Consider the following 19,448-nt stretch of genomic DNA (forward strand, 5'->3'; position numbering starts at 1 on the left):
GATTTGCTGCCACATAGCGCGCCCTTAGGGACGCGATTTCGTCGTGTTTCCCACGTTAGGATTTTTAGAGTTTTTAAAGAAAAAAGTAAACAAATAAGGGATTAGGGTTTAGGGTTTCGTAATTAAATTAATTAAAATGTATTCAAAATTGGATTACGTTACGTGTTTATGAGTTTTTAGGATCAAATCAAAGCAGGATGATTTATTAGAAGGATTTTTTAAGTCGCGCCCACGTGTACGGCTTTTGCTACAGTAGGTCCAGGAAAAATAATTTTGAGTTGACATTTATGAGCAAATAGTTTAAAAAACACTTCAAGCAAGATGCTTTATGAGAAGAATATTTGAAATCGCGCCTCGTGGACGCGCTTTTGCTACAGTTGATTCTGGAAGAAATAATTTCGAGTTGACGTTTCTGAGCAAAAAGTACAAAACAACGCTGCAAGCAGGATGCTATTTGAGAAGAATTTGTGAAATCGCGCCCTCGTGGACGTGCTTTTGCTATAATAGGTCCTGAAAAAATAATTTTGACTTGACATTTCTGAGCAAACAGTATAAAATCGCTTCTAGCAGGATGCTTTATGAGAAGAATTTGTGAAATCGCGCTCACGTGGATGCGCTTTTGCTACAGTAGCGTGTTTGGGCTGAGGCTATAAATGAGGCAAAAAAATGTTCTCAGAATGCATAAGTCGCAGCAGAAACAATTTAGAGAGGCTAAGAAGGTTAAAGTTTCAAATATGAGTGAACGTATTAGTGCTATTATTTACTACGATGGTGAGGTTTGCCACACCGAGAATGGTGTTGTTTTTTTGTCGAAGAATACGGTACGACTGGTTTTTAACCAGAACATAGATTTGATAGAACTTCGTAAAAGAATTAGGCGTAAAATTTTCGGAACGACGCCAATGAAAGTTCTATCTATTACTTTCGATTATGTTCTTCTGTTGATCCGGTGACATATGACTCGTTCGATATAAAAGGTGCTCGTAGCTTGGAAGCAATGGTGCAGACTCATCTTGCTAGTGGAGCACCTTATATTGAGTTATATGTACAATTTACATCGCCAAATGATGTACTTGCGACCGGTGTTCGAGATGTATACACGACCCATGGTCGACATTCGGTTAGCGGGTTATAAAACACGGAACAACCCATGTTTGGTAGCGGTGTTGAATGCACATCCCCCGCAAGACACTCTGTCGGTGGATGGGACATGTACGTCGGTAGCTCGATGTTTGATGCTGAAAATACGTATTGTGGAACGACATCAAGTTCTAGCTGTTGGTAATCTACATCCAATTAAAGTTAAGGGTTTAGGGTTTTTAATTTAAGGGTTACGGTTTTAAAGTGAATGGTTTATGTTTTTTAAGTTAAGGGTTACGGCTTTAAAGTTAACGGTTAGGGTTTTTAGGTTAAGGGGTTAGGATTTTTAAGTTAAGGGTTAGGGTTAGTGTTTTTAGGTTAAGGGGTTAAGGTTTTTAAGTTAAGGGTTTAGGGTTTTAGGTTAAGAGGCTAGGGTTTTTAAGTTAACGGTTAGGGTTGGGGTTTTTAGGTTAATGTGTTAGGGTTAGGGTTTTTAAGTTAATGGTTAGTGTTAAGGTTTTTAGGTTAAGGGGTTAGGGTTTTTAAGTTAAGGGTTAGAGTTGGGGTTTTTATGTTAATGGTTAGGGTTAGGGTTTTTAAGTTAAGAGGTTAGGGTTTTTAAGTTAACGGTTAGGGTTGGGGTTTTTAGGTTAAAGAGTTAGGGTTTTAAGTTAAAGGTTAGGGTTAGGGTTTTTAGGTTAAGGTGTTAAGGTTTTTAAGTTTAAGGTTTAAGGTTTAAGGTTTTTAGGTTAAGGGGTTAGGGTTTTTAAGTTAAGGGTTAGAGTTTTTAGGTTAAGGTGTTAGGATTTTTAGGTTAAGGATTTAAGATTTTTAGGTTAAAGGGTTAGGGTTTGTCAATTAAATTATGCATTTAATTATAAATTATAAATTTATAAATTTTTAATAAATTAGTTTAGGGTTTTTAAGTAATAACTCAAAAATTTTTTATTTTATTACATTAAGTAATATCAAAATATTCAAAATATTTGTACAAATAAATTTAAATACAAAAATCAATGTCTGTGCCCGCCGGATTCAGTGCCACATGGCGGCCGTCGATGGTTACGCGCTGGATTCATCATTTGTCTAGCTTCCGGCGACGGTTGTGGTTCCTCCGGTGGGGATTCTGGTTCTTCCGGTAGGGCATCTGGTTGTCGGAGTTGGGACGATGAGCCACCTTGATAGAATAGTGAATGTGGAGGTATTTGTATCACCAACGGCGACTGTGTTTGAAACTCATACGGTGGTGGGGATTGGTAAAAAGAAGAGCTCCCCGACGGCCCCTCTGGTGATCCCTCGTGCATCGCTGGCCTATACATCGATGGTCCACTCGACGTTACAGGAAATGGAGCTGAACCGGGCCATTGGCTCCAACCTGCCATAGGACTCGAAAAATGAAATATATAAGGGTTAGGATACATAAAAGGGTTAGGATACATAAAAGGGCTAGGAAACGCACCTGGCATCATCTGAAAAGGCGGTTGCGTGAGTATAATCGGTTGAATTGCTGGGTCGGGTGACTGTGTCGGTGTTATCGTTGGGCCTGGTGATTGAATGGCCGCTGATGATAGGCCAGGTGATTGTTTGGGCCTCGTTGATGGGCTAGCGTCGTCGTCTTTTCGTCTTGGATTTAAAGGCCCGCGTCTTTCCCTTTGGACATGTAATAGCCGCTGCCTTTCCTCTGGCGATAGTAAATATAGCTTGCCATGGATCCTAAACTATGGCATGTATTCCGGCACGCACGCTAACATCGGTGGTCCACTCGGCGTTACAGGAAATGGAGCTGAACCAGGCCATTGGCTCCAACCTGCCATAAGACTTGGAAAAGGAAACATATAAGGGTTATGATACATAAAAAGGCTAGGAAACGCACCTGGCATCATCTGAAAAGGCGATTGCGTAGGTATCATCGGTTGAACTGCTGGGTCGGGTGACTGTGTCGGTGCTATCGTTGGGTCTGGTATTGAATGGCCGCTGATGATGGGTCGGGTGATTGTCTGGGCCTCGTTAAGGGGCCAGCGTCGTCGTCCTGTCGTCTTGGATTTAAAGACCCGCGTCTTTCCATTTGGACACGTAATTGCCGCTGCCTCTCCTCTGGCGACAGTAAATACGGCTTACCATGGATCCTAAACCATGACATGTATTCTGACACGCACGCTAACTCCGGAACGATGATCGGTTCCTTAGTAGGTATATAATCATACCGATCTTCCCATATTTGGAAGTACTCGGACCAGAATTTTTGCCAATCCATATTCAATTGCCGAAGGTCAATTTTGTGGTGATCGTCAAACACCTCAGGTTCCACGGGAATCGGTTGTCTAAATCCAAATTGTCGTAACACCTTGTCTGACTGGTGTATCTCCACGGTCGCGTAGTTGATCAACGCGACTTTTGCGTGCCAAGCGTTTGGATTTTGTAAGAATTCATCCGGAATTACTGCCCGAATTGCTGGATCCTCGTATGGTGTCCATTGAAGCTATATGAACATGATAGAAATATTAGTTATATACATAATACTAAATACTAAATACCAATCGACTAGCGAATGATGAAAATATTAATTTTATTTAATACTTACTAGCGAATGATGAAAATATTAATTTTATTTAATACTTACATGTGCTTCCGACTGTTAGTCTAATAGAAGCCGTATATCTTCAAGAGAGGTAGGTAATCGAGCATGACTTGCCGGATGGTTCCACCTAATTAAATAAATTTTTAGCATACTTTTATTTTTAAAAATCTACATAATAATTGTAAAATCTAATATAAAATTTACCTCGTTATGAGTGGAAATGTATATGGGTGGTCCACTCGAGGACGTAGAAATGGAAAGCGAAACCGTGCCCATGATTGCAGTAATGATAGGCAACCTCCGATTTTTACTTTCCCCAGTCGCGTCGCCCCTCACATCTCCCGATATAACGTTGCCAAGACGGCAGACCCCCAACTTAATTCACCAGCTGCTCTAAAATCAACGAGTTTCAGCAACCATCTTAGATGTACGCGGCTCCGTGACGAGTCCGGCATCAGATAACCTCTAATTAACTGAAGAATATATGCCCGAGCATATCAAATTCTTTCTATTTCGGTTGAATCTTTATCCGGATCTGGGAATGTGTCTCGTAACCAGCCCATCTCGATCTTACCTCCGTCCAATTTCTTCGGAATAGCGCCCAAAAGCTCGTAGCACACCGTTCCTCAATCACTAGATTGGACGGACCCGGTGACTGGGTACCCGTCCATCGGCAATCCCAATTGCAGACTGACATCTTTCAAAGTGATAGTGCACTCTCCACATGAAAGATGGAATGTATGCATCTCGGGTCTCCACCTCTCGATTAACGCACTGATTAGTTTCGGGTCTACCTTGCATCCCCGGTCTACCGTCGCCACGTGCCAAAAACCCGCTTCCCGCAGGTAGTTCTCTACCAGCGGTGATGGAGGAGCATGCATATTCCGGATATTGCATTCCAATATTTGATTTACAAACTTTTATAACAAATAATAAATTAATAATTATATAAAAATGCATAAATAGAAAATTCTTAAATAATATTTAATAATTAAATTTAACGCTTACCATTTTCATTTGTTCCACCGATATGTGTTGCTTATCAAGACGAGTCAATTCTCCAGCCATTGCTGAAATCGTACAAATTTTTACGGTTTAAAAAAATTTAAAAAAATTAAATTTTTTTTAAAAATTATTTAAAAATAGAAATTTAAGAGAAATTTAAGAGGAAATTGAGAGCAAATTGAGATTAAATATGGATTTGAGAGAAATTTGGAAGGAAATTGAGAGGAAATTGAGAGGAAATTGAAAGGAAATTGAGAGGAAGTTTGAAAGAGAATTAGTTTGTGAAAGAAAAAAAGAGTGGAGTATTTATAAATTTTTTTTTATCGTTGAGGGGGCAACAGTCAAAAAACGATCGTTGCACTGTTCACGAGCGGGGCAAATCGCGTCCCCAGGGGCGCACTACGTAGCAGCAAATCGCGTCCACGTCAACGCGCTTTGCTAATGTGGACGCGATGGCTCATTTCGGTAAATTTAAAAAAAATTGACTTTTTTTTTATATTTTGCCCATTTAAATCCACTCGTTACTGTTTAATTTATATAGACTTTGATTAAACGGTTTAGATTGATTTTTGAGTTAGATGATTTTCAATCAATTTTGCTTTTAAAATTTAAAGGCTTTGATTCAAGTGAATCTAAACTTTCAAGCCATTTTGAATTAAGATTCAAAATTTTCGAATCAAATTATAACGATTTAATTTATTTTTAAATTCAAATGAAATTGAAAAAGCCTAATTAAACGAACAGATAGCTGGGACTGGAAATGGATTGAAGACTTGCAAATACTAAAATCGAAAGTAAAATACAATTTTTTGTTCTTAGAAATGGAATGAATGTAGGCACCGATAGACGCAAACTGCAGAGAAGCAAAGCAGAAAGCCTGGAAGGTGACCTAATTTTTGATGTTAGAGAAGGGTCTCTTGAAATAGCTAAATCCTATGCTATTCCCTTCTTCTCCCCCCTTCTCAAAATTTACCAAAAAAAAAAAACCAATAACATGAAATGAAATGTACGAAGCTCGGTAAGCAGATTAACCGACGGAAGCTTGAAATTTTCAAATTAAGCACGATAACCGGCCAGTTAACTTCTCTATTATAGCTACAGCCGCTATGGCAAAATCAAGATCAAGGATACTGATTTGAATCAAGCCCCTTATCTTGGTACATGTAGCATTAAATTCAATCTATCACCGTTTAAACGAAGAAAATAGTAATTAAGCACTTGATCTTTCACATGCGAATGTAATACCCGCAAATATCGGAAGAATTAAACCGATGACACAAGAGGGAAAGAGAGTGGCCGATCCCGCCGTTTATAAAACCCTAGATGATGGAATGCGTGTTGTTATGTGTATATATAGGAGAAGATCTAACGCATGTGGAGGATTGGGAATAGAGGAGGAAAGATCTCAGCCGCACATCTATATCCAGGGATAGTTTTTAGGTTATTTGTTTTTTGGGTTAATATATTATTTGGTAGCTGAGTTGGCTTTAATGTTTAATTTGATACCTGAATTTTTTTTATCCTAATTTCAGTACTTAAATTTGTCCTCAATGTTCAATTCAATACATGAGCTTTTTGCCCGATGAATATGTGATATGTGTGCTCTAGTAAAAAACATAAGACTTTAATTGGGATAAAAAAAACTCAAGTTAATATTAAATTGAATATTAGAGTCATACTCATGTACCAAATTGGAGAAAAAACCCATGTACCAAATTGAATATTAATACCAATCTCAGATACCAAACACTATACTTGATTCTTTTTATTTTTATTTTTATTTTTGTAAAATTGACCTAGATTGTCATTAAAATAGATTAAAATTTTAGATTCGAGTCTCATCAAATATTATAAATCATGTGTGAATTTTTTTCAGTACATTTTTAGTGTTTCTTACAAGGTTTTAGTGAAAATTTAAATTCAATGAGTGATTGAGTAAAAAAATTATTAAGTATTCGTGTTAATATTCAACTCTTTTGAAAGAAATCTTCGAAATGTTGTGCGATCGAAATTGACGAACCCTTTAGCAAATCAATATTGTTCCTCTTTTAAAGTTTTTTCTCTTGGCTCAAACAAAAATCCAAGTTCCTAAGGTTGCTTGAAAAGGTAATAGATTCAACAAAGTGGAATCACCTCTTATCAAAGGAATCGTACATAACTCACAATCACCTATTAAGAAAATGTGAATATTTGCACTTAGTATGCACTTGTAGGCAACCATTCTACCACTTGGTCCTTGGTAAGTAGTTTTACACCATGCACAATTTGGCCAAATGAGGTGTTCCCACATTCTTAAATCGATTGCCTCTTCCGACAACTTCAAGTACTATGACTCTATACACAAAATCTAGATCGAAGACAATACCATCTCGTTAAAGCATCAATTGATTCCTAATGAATAACATTATAAAAAATTCTCCACTCAACAAATTCATTTAATATAATATGAAATTTGGCATAATCCTAAACCTTAAGCATTTTTACTCAAAATAAGATTTATTATTAATTAAAATGGCTCGTGACTGATCAAATATTAATAAAAAAGTTCAATCCACAGGCAACATTTGTAGTTTTTATCAATCTATTATGTATAAGAAAAATGAATTAAACAATTGAAATGGATCATTAGTAAAATTACCAAACAAAAGAGCCAATGGCCCATCTAATTTGAAACTCGGAGCTACCAAAACCGAATCCGACCCGAACTTTATAAGCATAAAATCACAAAAGAAATTAATCCACTTGTCTCCTCGGCGAAGGAAAAAAACAACAGAAAAAAAAGAAAAAGAAAAAAAGAGAGAGAGATCTAAAGGGAGAGAGAGAAACATAGAGCGAGTCACAGCGAAATCGTCACCGATCCAACGCGAACGAGTTAAATGGAAGGAGTGGGGGCTCGACTCGGGCGGTCCTCCACTCGGTACGGACCAGCCACTGTGTTCACTGGACCGGTCAGGAAATGGAAGAAGAAATGGGTCCACGTTTCCCCTTCTAACACCGGCAACAGCTCCAACAATAACAACAATAATCACTCTCATAATAATCAGCAGACCACAATCAACGGTACTTCTAACGGTAATAACGTTTCCCATCTCCTCCTTTTTAAATGGACACCTTTATCCCAAACCCAAACCAACAACAACGATAATGACAATTCCTCTAAGGACGACGCCGTGGCGGCGCCCCAAGAGCCGCCAAGACGGAAGTTTAAATACATTCCGGTAAATTATCTTCCTTGGGTTTTCATCAATTTCGAATTTTGGGTCGTCTTTTTTAAGTTATTTTTTCCTTATCTGTATATGCTTATTTTGCTTTGTTTCTTGGTGGGATTTTTTTGGCTGCGAATTGGGATTTGATTTTGCGTGCATTTTATGTAATTGCTTGATTTGTTATGGGTTTTGGTTGGATATGTTACGAGCTTCTTCAATGGAACTATGAGTTAGCTTGTTGTTAATTGCTTTTAAGGAAATGTCAATGATGAATAGAGAGAAAGCCCAAGTTGGGAATTTTTTTTCGCATTGATCAATGACTGAAATTTTATTAGATGAATGTTTCTAGAACAATAGCTTGCTTATCAACAAATTTTGAATTGCATATGTGTGAGGGTACAAAATTGAGCTGCTTGCCATCCTCATACTCATAGATCAAATCCGGGTTCGGGAGAGCTTTTGAAACCAATGATATAATGATAGTGAAACTGTTGGATCGGAGATTGAAAGGGAAGAGGACCGAGATTAGGACCTCGTTTCTTTTCTCTGACTAATCGAACTCTAACTATACCCTATGCAGTTGCTTTAAGTTGAACACGGTTGTCGTAATACTTGGTAAAAGTACCATGAAGGCCATTGTACTAGGAGTCGGATTGCATTTTGCCCCTTTTACTAAAAAATTAGGCAAACTAGTCCTTGTACATTAGATAAAAAATCAAACTAGTCATTCTATTAAAAGTTTGACCATTTCTATTGTTAAAAACTAATCACTGTATGTGCAACTGTCTGGTTAATTCCATCAGTCACTGTCTAGACTAGTTTGCCCCATTTTTTAGTGAAGGGGGCAAAATGTAATCTGACTCCTAGTACAAGGCCTCCATGATATTTTTACCGTAATGCTTGGACCTATCTGATCTAATCTAGTATGTGAAATCATAGTAGCATGATGTATGGCTATAATCATATTGCTTGCATTGGCATGAAACATAATGTTTCTACTTTTGATCATATCAAACACTGATAGTGGGTGCTTTTGTCTGGTAATTGTAATTCCCTTTTTAAGTTTTTGATTGGATAATCTGAATATGCTAACATTCACAGGTTTGTGAAGCTGCTTAGTTGTAACAATTGTTGGTAGAAATGAGTCCTAAGATCAGTTCAAATTGTTCGATCATCTTATTATTTTGATTGCTTGAACATGCAGATTGCTGTGCTAGAGGAACAGAGAAAGGAAGCTGATGAAAACACCGATGATGAATCTAAACTGAGCGAAGCTGACCCTAGTGCTGTAGAGCCAACTTCCAAGAATGATGGTCTTGATGAAAAACCCGACATTAATGACATACCTGTCGAAACCATTTTTTTTAAAACAAAAATAAGTTATCGACTTTAAAAACAAAAATTGGAGTCGCCACCGATCCTTTATTAAGGTGTGATCGGCTCACAAAAAAAAACAATTCTGGTCTGCAAAATTTGAGAAAACAGGTTCGTGAGTCAGTTACGCACGAGGAAGGGTTAGCACCCTCGTAACGCCCAAAAATCGGTACCAAATTTGATTATTTTATGTCTTGATGTCGAAAATTTGAAAAGATTTTAAATAGAAATTTTTAACCCGTGAATAGATTTAGAATGATAAAACATTCTCATTTCAAAAAAATAAAACACCACACCCAGTAAATTAGGGCACAATATTTTAAATCTTCGAAATACCGAATATTGCTTTTTGTTTTAGAAATTCTTATTTCGAGATAACGAAATGTCACGACCAGTAAGTTAGGACCCGACATTATGAATTCCCGAGAATAAGGTTTTATTTGAAAATTGCAAATTCATTGTAAAATAAATACTTAGCTCGTTAAATTCATCGAAAAAATGATCACGATCCAGTAAGTTAGGACACGATCTTTCTCGAGAACCATGATTGCTAAATATCTAAAAATTTAAAAAAAGATTTTAATGCTTTCACAAAGCAAAAATAGATTTTTCTTTAAAAGTACGATAAAATGCTAATGCGTAACATGAAATCATTACTCTAATTTAAAATATACCTATATATGTATACAAAAGTTATGAAAATAAAATATAAAATTTGTACATGTATTTATAAAAGTAAAAGTATATATATAAAAAATGTTAATAAATTTTGAAAGCATGTATATGTACGTATATATAAAACGAATGTGAAAAATGTATTTATAACAGTTTTGAATAACATATATATAGACTATAAAAAATATATAAATGTATGAATTATAAAATATAGGAAATGTATGAATATTATAAAACATAAACGTATATATATATATAAAACTATGAAAATAAAATAGTAGTAAAATATGAAAGATATGTATATGTATTTAAATCCATTTAAAATATATATACATATATATATATATATAAAATGTATAAGCGTATAAAAATTATAACATACGAAAACATTTAAATATTATAAAATATAATGTATATATGTATATACATATGTAAAAACAAAAACATTTGAATAAATACATATATATTAGCATACATATGCGTATATATATAGATATAATAATAATAATAATATAATATAATAATGACAAAAGGGTCAATTTAAAACTTAAAACAGTGATTTGGGGCAAATCCGCAATTACAATAAACAAAATTGGAGCAAATTAAAGTACGCGCAATGAGAGGAGGACCGGAAGGGAAATTTTTCCAAACCTCCCACACACTGCGTTTAAATGGGATTAAAATAAAACAATTTCAGTATTTCATAGAAAAATTTAAAAACCAAAAACCATAATTTTGAAATGATGGAAAAATGAAAATGATTAAAAAGGTAAATAGCCCATTAATAAAACCCCATTCCAACTTCAGCAACAGCAGCCGCAAGAGCTGCTTCTTTCTCTTCTGCTTCTCACCGAAATCCTCCCCTTTTCAACTCCGATTCGGACGCAACGCAGCAAGGGCGTCAATGGCACGCCACCACTGGTAAGAACCTTCTTTCCTTCTTCTCTTTATTTATTTTTGTTTTCGGATAACAAAAGAAAAACAAAATAAAGTAAAAAACAGTAAAATGAACAAAGAAAAAATAAAAATCTGTCACCTTCAAAATCCTTGCCTTTTTTCCTTGTATTTTCTTTTTCAGTTTTTTTAGTACAAAATTTGGCAACCCCCTTTTTTACATATTCGATTTGACTTTAAATAGCCAAAATAACGAAAAGAAAAACCCCCGAAAACCTCTTTTCCACCCTTTACAGTTCGTGGTTGTTGCAGGTACGAGCGTGTGCACACAAGCTATTGAACGTGGGCGAAGCCACTGCAACGTGGGGGAAATGGAACGATTGCTGCGGCGTTGAAGAAACTGCTACTAGGGTTCAGTTTTTTTTTTTCTGCTGAAACTGTTCCATAGCTTGGGCTGTAATTTGGACTAACAGATGGGCTTGTAACTTGAGTCCGGGCCTTTTTTCTGCTGAAACTGTTCCATAGCTTGGGCTGTAATTTGGACTAACAGATGGGCTTGTAACTTGAGTTTGGGCCTTAGGCTTAGTTGGGCCCGGGCAATAATTGGGTATTACAATACCTATGGATGAAAGTCAGGTGAGCAGCAAAATGTTTTTCTATATACTTTCATTTGAAAAGGGGCATGGGGCTGAACAGGACTGAAAATTTTCACTTTCAAGTCGAATGAGCTTAATTCCAATTTCCTGTCTCAGGAGGATAATAAAATAGTGCGACAAGATCTGAACGAAAGCACATTGGATTTGAGCTTCGGTTAAACGGTTCGTGACTGTGAGTCTGATTCGAAAACAAATCGCAACGGACAGTTGGAAAGAGTAAAATTGAGTAGTGGTCGAACATGATTGAGTATAGCTTTGCAGGCTGTTTCAGCAAATAGATGCAGATGGTAAGTAGACATTATTATTAGTCTCCTCATTTATGGCATATTCCATCATCTAGGGTTTTATAAACGGCGGGATCGGCCACTCTCTTTCCCTCTTTTGTCATCGGTTTAATCCTTCCGATATTTGCGTGTATTACATTCGCATGTGAAAAATCAAGTGCTTAATTACTATTTTCTTCGTTTAACCGGTGATAGATTGAATTTAATGCTACATGTACCAAGATAAGGGGGTTGATTCAAATCAGTATCCTTAATCTTGATTTTGCCATAGCGGCTGTAGCTATAATAGAGAAGTTAACTGGCCGGTTATCGTGCTTAATTTGAAAATTTCAAGCTTCCGTCGGTTAATCTGCTTACCGAGCTTCGTACATTTCATTTCATGTTATTGGTTTTTTTTTTTTGGTAAATTTTGAGAAGGGGGGAGAAGAAGGGAATAGCATAGGATTTAGCTATTTCAAGAGACCCTTCTCTAACATCAAAAATTAGGTCACCTTCCAGGCTTTCTGCTTTGCTTCTCTGCAGTTTGCGTCTATCGGTGCCTACATTCATTCCATTTCTAAGAACAAAAAATTGTATTTTACTTTCGATTTTAGTATTTGCAAGTCTTCAATCCATTTCCAGTCCCAGCTATCTGTTCGTTTAATTGGGCCTTTTCAATTTCATTTGAATTTAAAAATAAATTAAATCGTTATAATTTGATTCGAAAATTTCGAATCTTAATTCAAAATGGCTTGAAAGTTTAGATTCACTTGAATCAAAGCCTTTAAATTTTAAAAGCAAAATTGATTGAAAATCATCTAACTCAAAAATCAATCTAAACCGTTTAATCAAAGTTTACATAAATTAAACAGTAACGAGTGGATTTAAATGGGCAAAATATAAAAAAAAAAGTCAGTTTTTTTCTTAAATTTATCGAAATGAGCCTTCGCGTCCACATCAGCAAATCGTGTCCACATCAGTGCGCTTTCCTGACGTGGACACATATCGCGTCCACGTAAAATGGATTTGTTTCCAATTTGATACCTGAATCTTTTTTATCCTAATTTCAGTACTTAAATTTGTCCTCAATGTTCAATTCAATACATGAGCTTTTTGCCTGATGAATATGTGATATGTGTGCTCTAGTAAAAAACATAAGACTTTAATTGAGATAAAAAAAAACTCAAGTTAATATTAAATTGAATATTAGAGTCATACTCATGTACCAAATTGGAGAAAAAACCCACGTACCAAATTGAATATTAATACCAATCTCAGATACCAAACACTAAACTGATTTTTTTTTTTATTTTTTTTTTGTAAAATTGACCTAGATTGTCATTAAAATAGATTAAAATTTTAGATTCGAGTCTCATCAAATATTATAAATCATGTGTGAATTTTTTTCAGTACATTTTTAGTGTTTCTTACAAGGTTTTAGTGAAAATTTAAGTTCAATTAGTGATTGAGTAAAAAATTATGAAGTATTCGTGTTAATAATCAACTCTTTTGAAAGAAATATTTGAAATGTTGTGCCATCGAAATTGACGAACCCTTTAGCAAATCAATATTGTTCCTCTTTTAAAGTTTTTTCTCTTGGCTCAAACAAAAATCCAAGTTCCTAAGGTTGCTTGAAAAGGTAATAGATTCAACAAAGTGGAATCATCTCTTATCAATGAATCGTACATAACTCACAATCACCTATTAAGAAAATGTGAATATTTGCACTTAGTATGCACTTGTAGGCAACCATTCTACCACTTGGTCCTTGGTAAGTAGTTTTACACCATGCACAATTTGGCCAAATGAGGTGTTCCCACATTGTTAAATCGATTGCCTCTTCCGACAACTTCAAGTACTATGACTCTATACAGAATCGGGAGACAAAATCTAGATCGAATACAATACCATCTCGTTAAAGCATCAATTGATTCCTAATGAATAACATTTATAAAAAATTCTCCACTCAACAAATTTATTTAATATAATATTAAATTTGGCATAAACCTAAACCTTAAGCATTTTTACTCAAAATAAAATTTATTATTAATTAAAATGGCTCGTGACTGATCAAATATTAATAAAAAAATTCAATCCACAGGCAACATTTGTAGTTTTTATCAATTTATTATGTATAAGAAAAATGAATTAAACAATTGAAATGGATCATTAGTAAAATTACCAAACAAAAGAGCCAATGGCCCATCTAATTTGAAACTCGGAGCTACCAGAACCGAATCCGACCCGAACTTTATAAGCATAAAATCACAAAAGAAATTAATCCACTTGTCTCCTCGGCGAAGGAAAAAAACAACAGAAAAAAAAGAAAAAGAAAAAAAGAGAGAGAGATCTAAAGGGAGAGAGAGAAACATAGAGCGAGTCACAGCGAAATCGTCACCGATCCAACGCGAACGAGTTAAATGGAAGGAGTGGGGGCTCGACTCGGGCGGTCCTCCACTCGGTACGGACCAGCCACTGTGTTCACTGGACCGGTCAGGAAATGGAAGAAGAAATGGGTCCACGTTTCCCCTTCTAACACCGGCAACAGCTCCAACAATAACAACAATAATCACTCTCATAATAATCATCAGACCACAATCAACGGTACTTCTAACGGTAATAACGGTTCCCATCTCCTCCTTTTTAAATGGACACCTTTATCCCAAACCCAAACCAACAACAACGATAATGACAATTCCTCTAAGGACGACGCCGTCGCGGCGCCCGAAGAGCCGCCAAGACGGAAGTTTAAATACATTCCGGTAAATTCTCTTCCTTGGGTTTTCATCAATTTCGAATTTTGGGTCGTCTTTTTTAAGTTATTTTTTCCTTATCTGTATATGCTTATTTTGCTTTGTTTCTTGGTGGGATTTTTTTGGCTGCGAATTGGGATTTGATTTTGCGTGCATTTTATGTAATTGCTTGATTTGTTATGGGTTTTGGTTGGATATGTTACGAGCTTCTTCAATGGAACTATGAGTTAGCTTGTTGTTAATTGCTTTTAAGGAAATGTCAATGATGAATAGAGAGAAAGCCCAAGTTGGGAATTTTTTTTCGCATTGATCAATGACTGAAATTTTATTAGATGAATGTTTCTCACATAAATTGTGCTTCGTAATATTTTTTCATGGCCTTGATGCACTTGGAATCTTTATTTATGCTTCACTTTTGTCAAATTTATAGTTAGTGAAAATGTGTTTCTAGAACAATAGCTTGCTTATCAACAAATTTTGAATTGCATATGCGTGAGGGTACAAAATTGAGCTGCTTGCCATCCTCATACTCGTAGATCAAATCCGGGTTCTGGAGAGCTTTTGAAACCAATGATATAATGATAGTGAAACTGTTGGATCGGAGATTGAAAGGGAAGAGGACCGAGATTAGTACCTCGTTTCTTTTCTCTGACTAATCGAACTCTAACGATACCCTATGCAGTTGCTTTAAGTTGAACACGGTTGTCGTAATACTTGGTAAAAGTACCATGAAGGCCATTGAACTAGGAGTCGGATTGCATTTTTCCCCCTTTACTAAAAAATTGGGTGAACTAGTCCTTGTACATTAGATAAAAAATCAAACTAGTCATTCTATTAAAAGTTTGACCATTTCTATTGTTAAAAACTAATCACTGTATGTGTAACTGTCTGGTTAATTCCATCAGTCACTGTCTAGACTAGTTTGCCCCGTTTTTTAGTGAAGGGGGCAAAATGTAATCTGACTCCTAGTACAAGGCCTCCATGATATTTTTACCGTAATGCTTGGACCTATCTGATCTAATCTAGTATGTGAAATCATAGTAGCATGATGTATGGCTATAATCATATTGCTTGCATTGGCATGAAACATAATGTTTCTACTTTTGATCATATCAAACACTGATAGTGGGTGCTTTTGTCTGGTAATTGTAATTCCCTTTTTAAGTTTTTGATTGGATAATCTGAATATGCTAACATTCACAGGTTTGTGAAGCTGCTTAGTTGTAACAATTGTTGGTAGAAATGAGTCCTAAGATCAGTTCAAACTGTTCGATCATCTTATTATTTTGATTGCTTGAACATGCAGATTGCTGTGCTAGAGGAACAGAGAAAGGAAGCTGATGAAAACACCGATGATGAATCTAAACTGAGCGAAGCTGACCCTAGTGCTGTAGAGCCAACTTCCAGGAATGATGGTCTTGATGAAAAACCCGACATTAATGACATACCTATGGATGAAAGTCAGGTGAGCAGCAAAATGTTTTTCTATATACTTTCATTTGAAAAGGGGCATGGGGGTGAACAGGACTGAAAATTTTCACTTTCAAGTCGAATGAGCTTAATTCCAATTTCCTGTCTCAGGAGGATAATAAAATAGTGCGACAAGATCTGAACGAAAGCACATTGGATTTGAGCTTGGGTTAAACGGTTTGTGACTGTGAGTCTGATTCGAAAACAAATCGCAACGGACAGTTGGAAAGAGTAAAATTTATTAGTGGTCGAACATGAATGAGTATAGCTTTGCAGGCTGTTTCAGCAAATAGATGCAGATGGTAAGTAGACATTATTATTAGTCTCCTCATTTATGGCATATTCCTTAGAGATTCAATTTTCCCTTCGGCCTTCAAACTTGCAGCCCCTTTGTCTTAAGCTAGAAGAAGACAGTGAAATGTCTTGTCTTTGTATTTTTAGTCTCTTATATTTGACACTCCATTGATGGGCTCTGATTGCAACTTGTATTGATTTAAGAAACAGAACAAGCTAGTTTTTTTTGTTCTTTTGTTGGATGTCCCATTAAGTTGGTTCTCTCGACAGCTTTTTAATGGAAAATATTTCAAGACATTGTGTATAATTTGTAACCATTTTCAAAATAGTCCCATCGTTTAGGGATTCAATTGCTCAATATCTGTTGATGGCACAGACCAAAATGACAATTATTATCAAATTACAAATTTCCACAACGGGTCATTCTTGAATAAATTCTTGCACAATGCTTAAATCAATTGTAAAAACAATAAGGCAAGATGGCTGATATTTGCCCAAGAAAACAAAGGGTTTTGGCAGATAAGGTCAATCATTCTTTTGCAATAGCCGGCTCTGTCTCTGCCTCTGAAAAGAAATCATGCCTGGACATGGAGGGAAAACCATATAAACAGTTCAACAAGGAGCAACCATACCAAATAAATGGCAATAACATTAAGTGTAAACTACACCCAAGGTCACTAAATTTACATTTCGATTACTTAACTTTAAAAAATTACAAAATGGTCATTAAATGATTCGAAAGTTTTTATTTAAGTCACTGGGTTATTAAAATTGCTACTATATAACCTCTATAGTTCAATTTTTTTTATGAAACAATTTTGGACGTCACAAATCTATAACCTAACATCCAAACAACTTTCTCCTCCGATTTTCGATACTGGTCAGTGGCCATCAAATCAACTTGAATCCAAAGTATGTTTTTCTATTCGCCGGTGGATATTGATCCACCGTAGCTATTGTTGTTTGGTGCTTGCTAGCCTGATTTAAAAAAAAAAAAAAAAAAACTTTCGTATAGTTCAGTGACCATTTTGTAACTTTTTGAAGTAGAGTAACCAGACAGTAAAACAAGCATTGGATAAATGATTGGAATAATAATTAACTCTTTGCTTGCTCGGCAAATAGATCTGAAATACAGTGCAAAAAGGTTCAAACAAGGGAAAGTAAACCAATATCATCGGTTGTGTTCACTTACTGTATTTTTCGTGCTAGTTGATATAACCCTGTTCCAGCCATAACAATGTTTACACTGAAGAGGTTCCAGTTTTTCTGCATTTTGAAACCAAGGAAATGAACTACAATCAGAAGCAAACCAAACCAAATCTATACGGCACAAAAATGGCGCAAGCCTAATATGGAAAACAAGTTAAAAATGAAGACAATGGTTCATATTAAGGATGTGATCTAGGTCAAGATGTACATGTACATGTTTGTTTGTATATTTCTCTTTGATAACGTTGATTTCGTGGAGTCGTTAGAAGAAAGGTAAATCCAAATTAATCATCAAACTTACTGGAGTGATTACAGTGCTATAGCGTGACCAGATAACTCCAGTGCAAGTAACCGCTGTGTACCAGAAAATAACACTCAGAAAACTAGAAAAGACTGTTAAAATCAGATGCAACCCAATTAAACAAGCCTCAAATACATGTAAATATAAAGAAGCAAGTATGAGAGTAGAATAAGAGGTGGTGAGACATTTGCAACACACAGGTAAGAGGTACATTAAAACACAATAAGCATTATTACCTATTTGCTGAGGATAGGAAAGTTTTTCCGGTGGCTTAGTGAAGTCGGCAACGTTGGCTATGCTAATGCCCCATTTAAAAGTTGGGGCCCAAAAGTGAACTGATGAAACAACAACAAGACATTAGCTTATGCAAGTATTAAGGCTAGACAATTTAGTACAAAGAAATAACGCACTTGTACTACCTATTGTACATGTCACCCACCAAAGTATCTGTTTATATTTATATTGATGGACTATCAGAAGTTCATAAAACCTCATATTGATTGGTAAAAGTTTCATGGAGGCCCTTATACTAGAAGTCAAATTGTATTTTGCCCCTTTTAGTTAAAAAATGGGCAAATTAATCCCCTTAGATCAAAGAGCAAACAAGTCATTTCTGCTGTTAAAGACTGATGTTGCAGACAAAATAACCAGCACCTGTATCTCATTCTAACATATAGAGACCAATATTTAACAGTAGAAATGGATTGAATTTTTAACAGAAGTACCAGTTTGCTCTTTGATCTAATGTACAAGGAATCCTAGTACAAGGTTCTCCATGGTACTTTTACGCACATTCATCCCTTTATGACTTTATGTAATCTAAATACGAATCACAGAGACAACTATTCTTCACTTTCAATCATGGAGTTATGGAATATTAGTCTTCTCCCCAAATGGTGCATGCAGCCTACAATTTTATCCTAAATTGATTTTTTTTTTTGAGAAAAAAAGGAAATTGCTCCATTATTATCGTATATTGTGAAAAACCCAAAACTTCTATACATAACATTACTAGTTTTCTACAGTCATTAAAGTTCTAAATTTTACAAGCAATAGGCTTCACAGTTTCTAGCACAAACAGATTAAAGAGAAACCCAAATCTTCTACTTCCAAAGTTAGCTCATTGAAAGCAAAGGATCTTCTCACCTAAAATCGAAATAGGAGAGTTCGGTTTTCATTAATTAATCGCATAAATGAGAATAAAGGGTCCATTAATATCTAATAATAATTGGGTTAAGAGAGCAAGCGAGTCAACTCACTGGTCTTGGGTCCGGCAGGGTGGTTCCATAGAGCTTGGAGCTTAGACGACGCCATTGATTTTCAACAATTTTTCCCTTTCTTTACTGAATGTTTGGTGTCTGACAGCAAAATGGGATTTTTGTATTTGGTTTTTGGGGTCGGTAAATCTTGGTTGGTAGCTTGCCGCACGTGATGGTTCATGCTCGAAAAGGGTTAATTGCACGGAATTCCTTCTATTATTAGTTTCATATCATTAAGGTCCTTTTATTAGTGAGGTGTTAACTGTTAGCTTTGATTTTGATCCGAAGCATATTTAAAACATATAATCAAATTTAAAACTCGTTATTCATAAAATAACTAGATACATATTTACAATTTAATTCACGTATTTTAAATTTATTCCATTTCATATTCAAATTGATATTTAACACCTAAATTGAAGGTTAGGTTG

The 19,448-nt window shown here is 35.6% G+C and overlaps 2 protein-coding genes, 2 long non-coding RNA genes and 2 other non-coding genes across 11 annotated transcripts; 3 read left to right on the forward strand and 3 right to left on the reverse strand.

Annotated features, from left to right (window-relative positions):
• Positions 1-2,114: 2,114 nt before the first annotated feature.
• LOC128034143 (uncharacterized) lies at positions 2,115-4,465 on the reverse strand. The gene is made up of 4 exons (XR_008190251.1): positions 3,863-4,465; positions 3,701-3,785; positions 2,540-3,559; positions 2,115-2,455 (listed from the first exon to the last, which is right to left on the reverse strand). It is a non-coding gene; the product is annotated as an uncharacterized LOC128034143 (long non-coding RNA).
• A 1,200-nt stretch (positions 4,466-5,665) lies between these two features.
• LOC128034389 (small nucleolar RNA snoR109) lies at positions 5,666-5,767 on the reverse strand. Its single transcript, XR_008190514.1, has one exon. It is a non-coding gene; the product is annotated as a small nucleolar RNA snoR109 (small nucleolar RNA).
• A 1,626-nt stretch (positions 5,768-7,393) lies between these two features.
• LOC105776077 (uncharacterized) lies at positions 7,394-16,555 on the forward strand. Of its 3 annotated transcripts, none has more exons than XM_052622029.1 (3): positions 7,396-7,881; positions 15,791-15,949; positions 16,066-16,555. In XM_052622029.1, the coding sequence occupies exons 1-3, from the start codon at positions 7,540-7,542 to the stop codon at positions 16,126-16,128; spliced, it is 564 nt and encodes a 187-aa protein (XP_052477989.1). In that variant the 5' UTR covers positions 7,396-7,539; the 3' UTR covers positions 16,129-16,555. The 3 variants fall into 3 exon arrangements, with proteins under 3 accessions (XP_012453998.2, XP_052477989.1, XP_012453996.1); XM_012598542.2 differs by lacking the exon at positions 7,396-7,881 and adding an exon at positions 14,026-14,493; XM_012598544.2 differs by lacking the exons at positions 15,791-15,949; positions 16,066-16,555 and adding an exon at positions 9,074-9,374 and having other exon boundaries at positions 7,394-7,881.
• Positions 10,558-12,395, forward strand: LOC128033822 (uncharacterized). Its single transcript, XR_008189900.1, has 3 exons — positions 10,558-10,839; positions 11,125-11,448; positions 11,565-12,395. It is a non-coding gene; the product is annotated as an uncharacterized LOC128033822 (long non-coding RNA).
• On the forward strand, positions 12,024-12,125 carry LOC128034390 (small nucleolar RNA snoR109). Its single transcript, XR_008190515.1, has one exon. It is a non-coding gene; the product is annotated as a small nucleolar RNA snoR109 (small nucleolar RNA).
• A 10-nt stretch (positions 16,556-16,565) lies between the features above and the next one.
• On the reverse strand, positions 16,566-19,172 carry LOC105776079 (mitochondrial pyruvate carrier 4). 4 transcript variants are annotated; one of them, XM_012598546.2, is made up of 5 exons: positions 19,018-19,172; positions 17,995-18,093; positions 17,759-17,811; positions 17,441-17,514; positions 16,566-16,829 (listed from the first exon to the last, which is right to left on the reverse strand). In XM_012598546.2, exons 1-5 carry the CDS (start codon positions 19,070-19,072, stop codon positions 16,778-16,780), a joined length of 333 nt encoding a protein of 110 aa, XP_012454000.1. In that variant the 5' UTR covers positions 19,073-19,172; the 3' UTR covers positions 16,566-16,777. The 4 variants fall into 4 exon arrangements, with proteins under 4 accessions (XP_012454000.1, XP_052477990.1, XP_012454001.1 ...); XM_012598547.2 differs by lacking the exon at positions 16,566-16,829 and adding an exon at positions 16,878-17,226; XM_052622030.1 differs by having other exon boundaries at positions 17,759-18,093.
• Positions 19,173-19,448: the final 276 nt, after the last annotated feature.

The sequence above is a fragment of the Gossypium raimondii genome, chromosome 10 (assembly GCF_025698545.1).
Source record: "Gossypium raimondii isolate GPD5lz chromosome 10, ASM2569854v1, whole genome shotgun sequence".
Classification (NCBI taxonomy): domain Eukaryota; kingdom Viridiplantae; phylum Streptophyta; class Magnoliopsida; order Malvales; family Malvaceae; genus Gossypium; species Gossypium raimondii.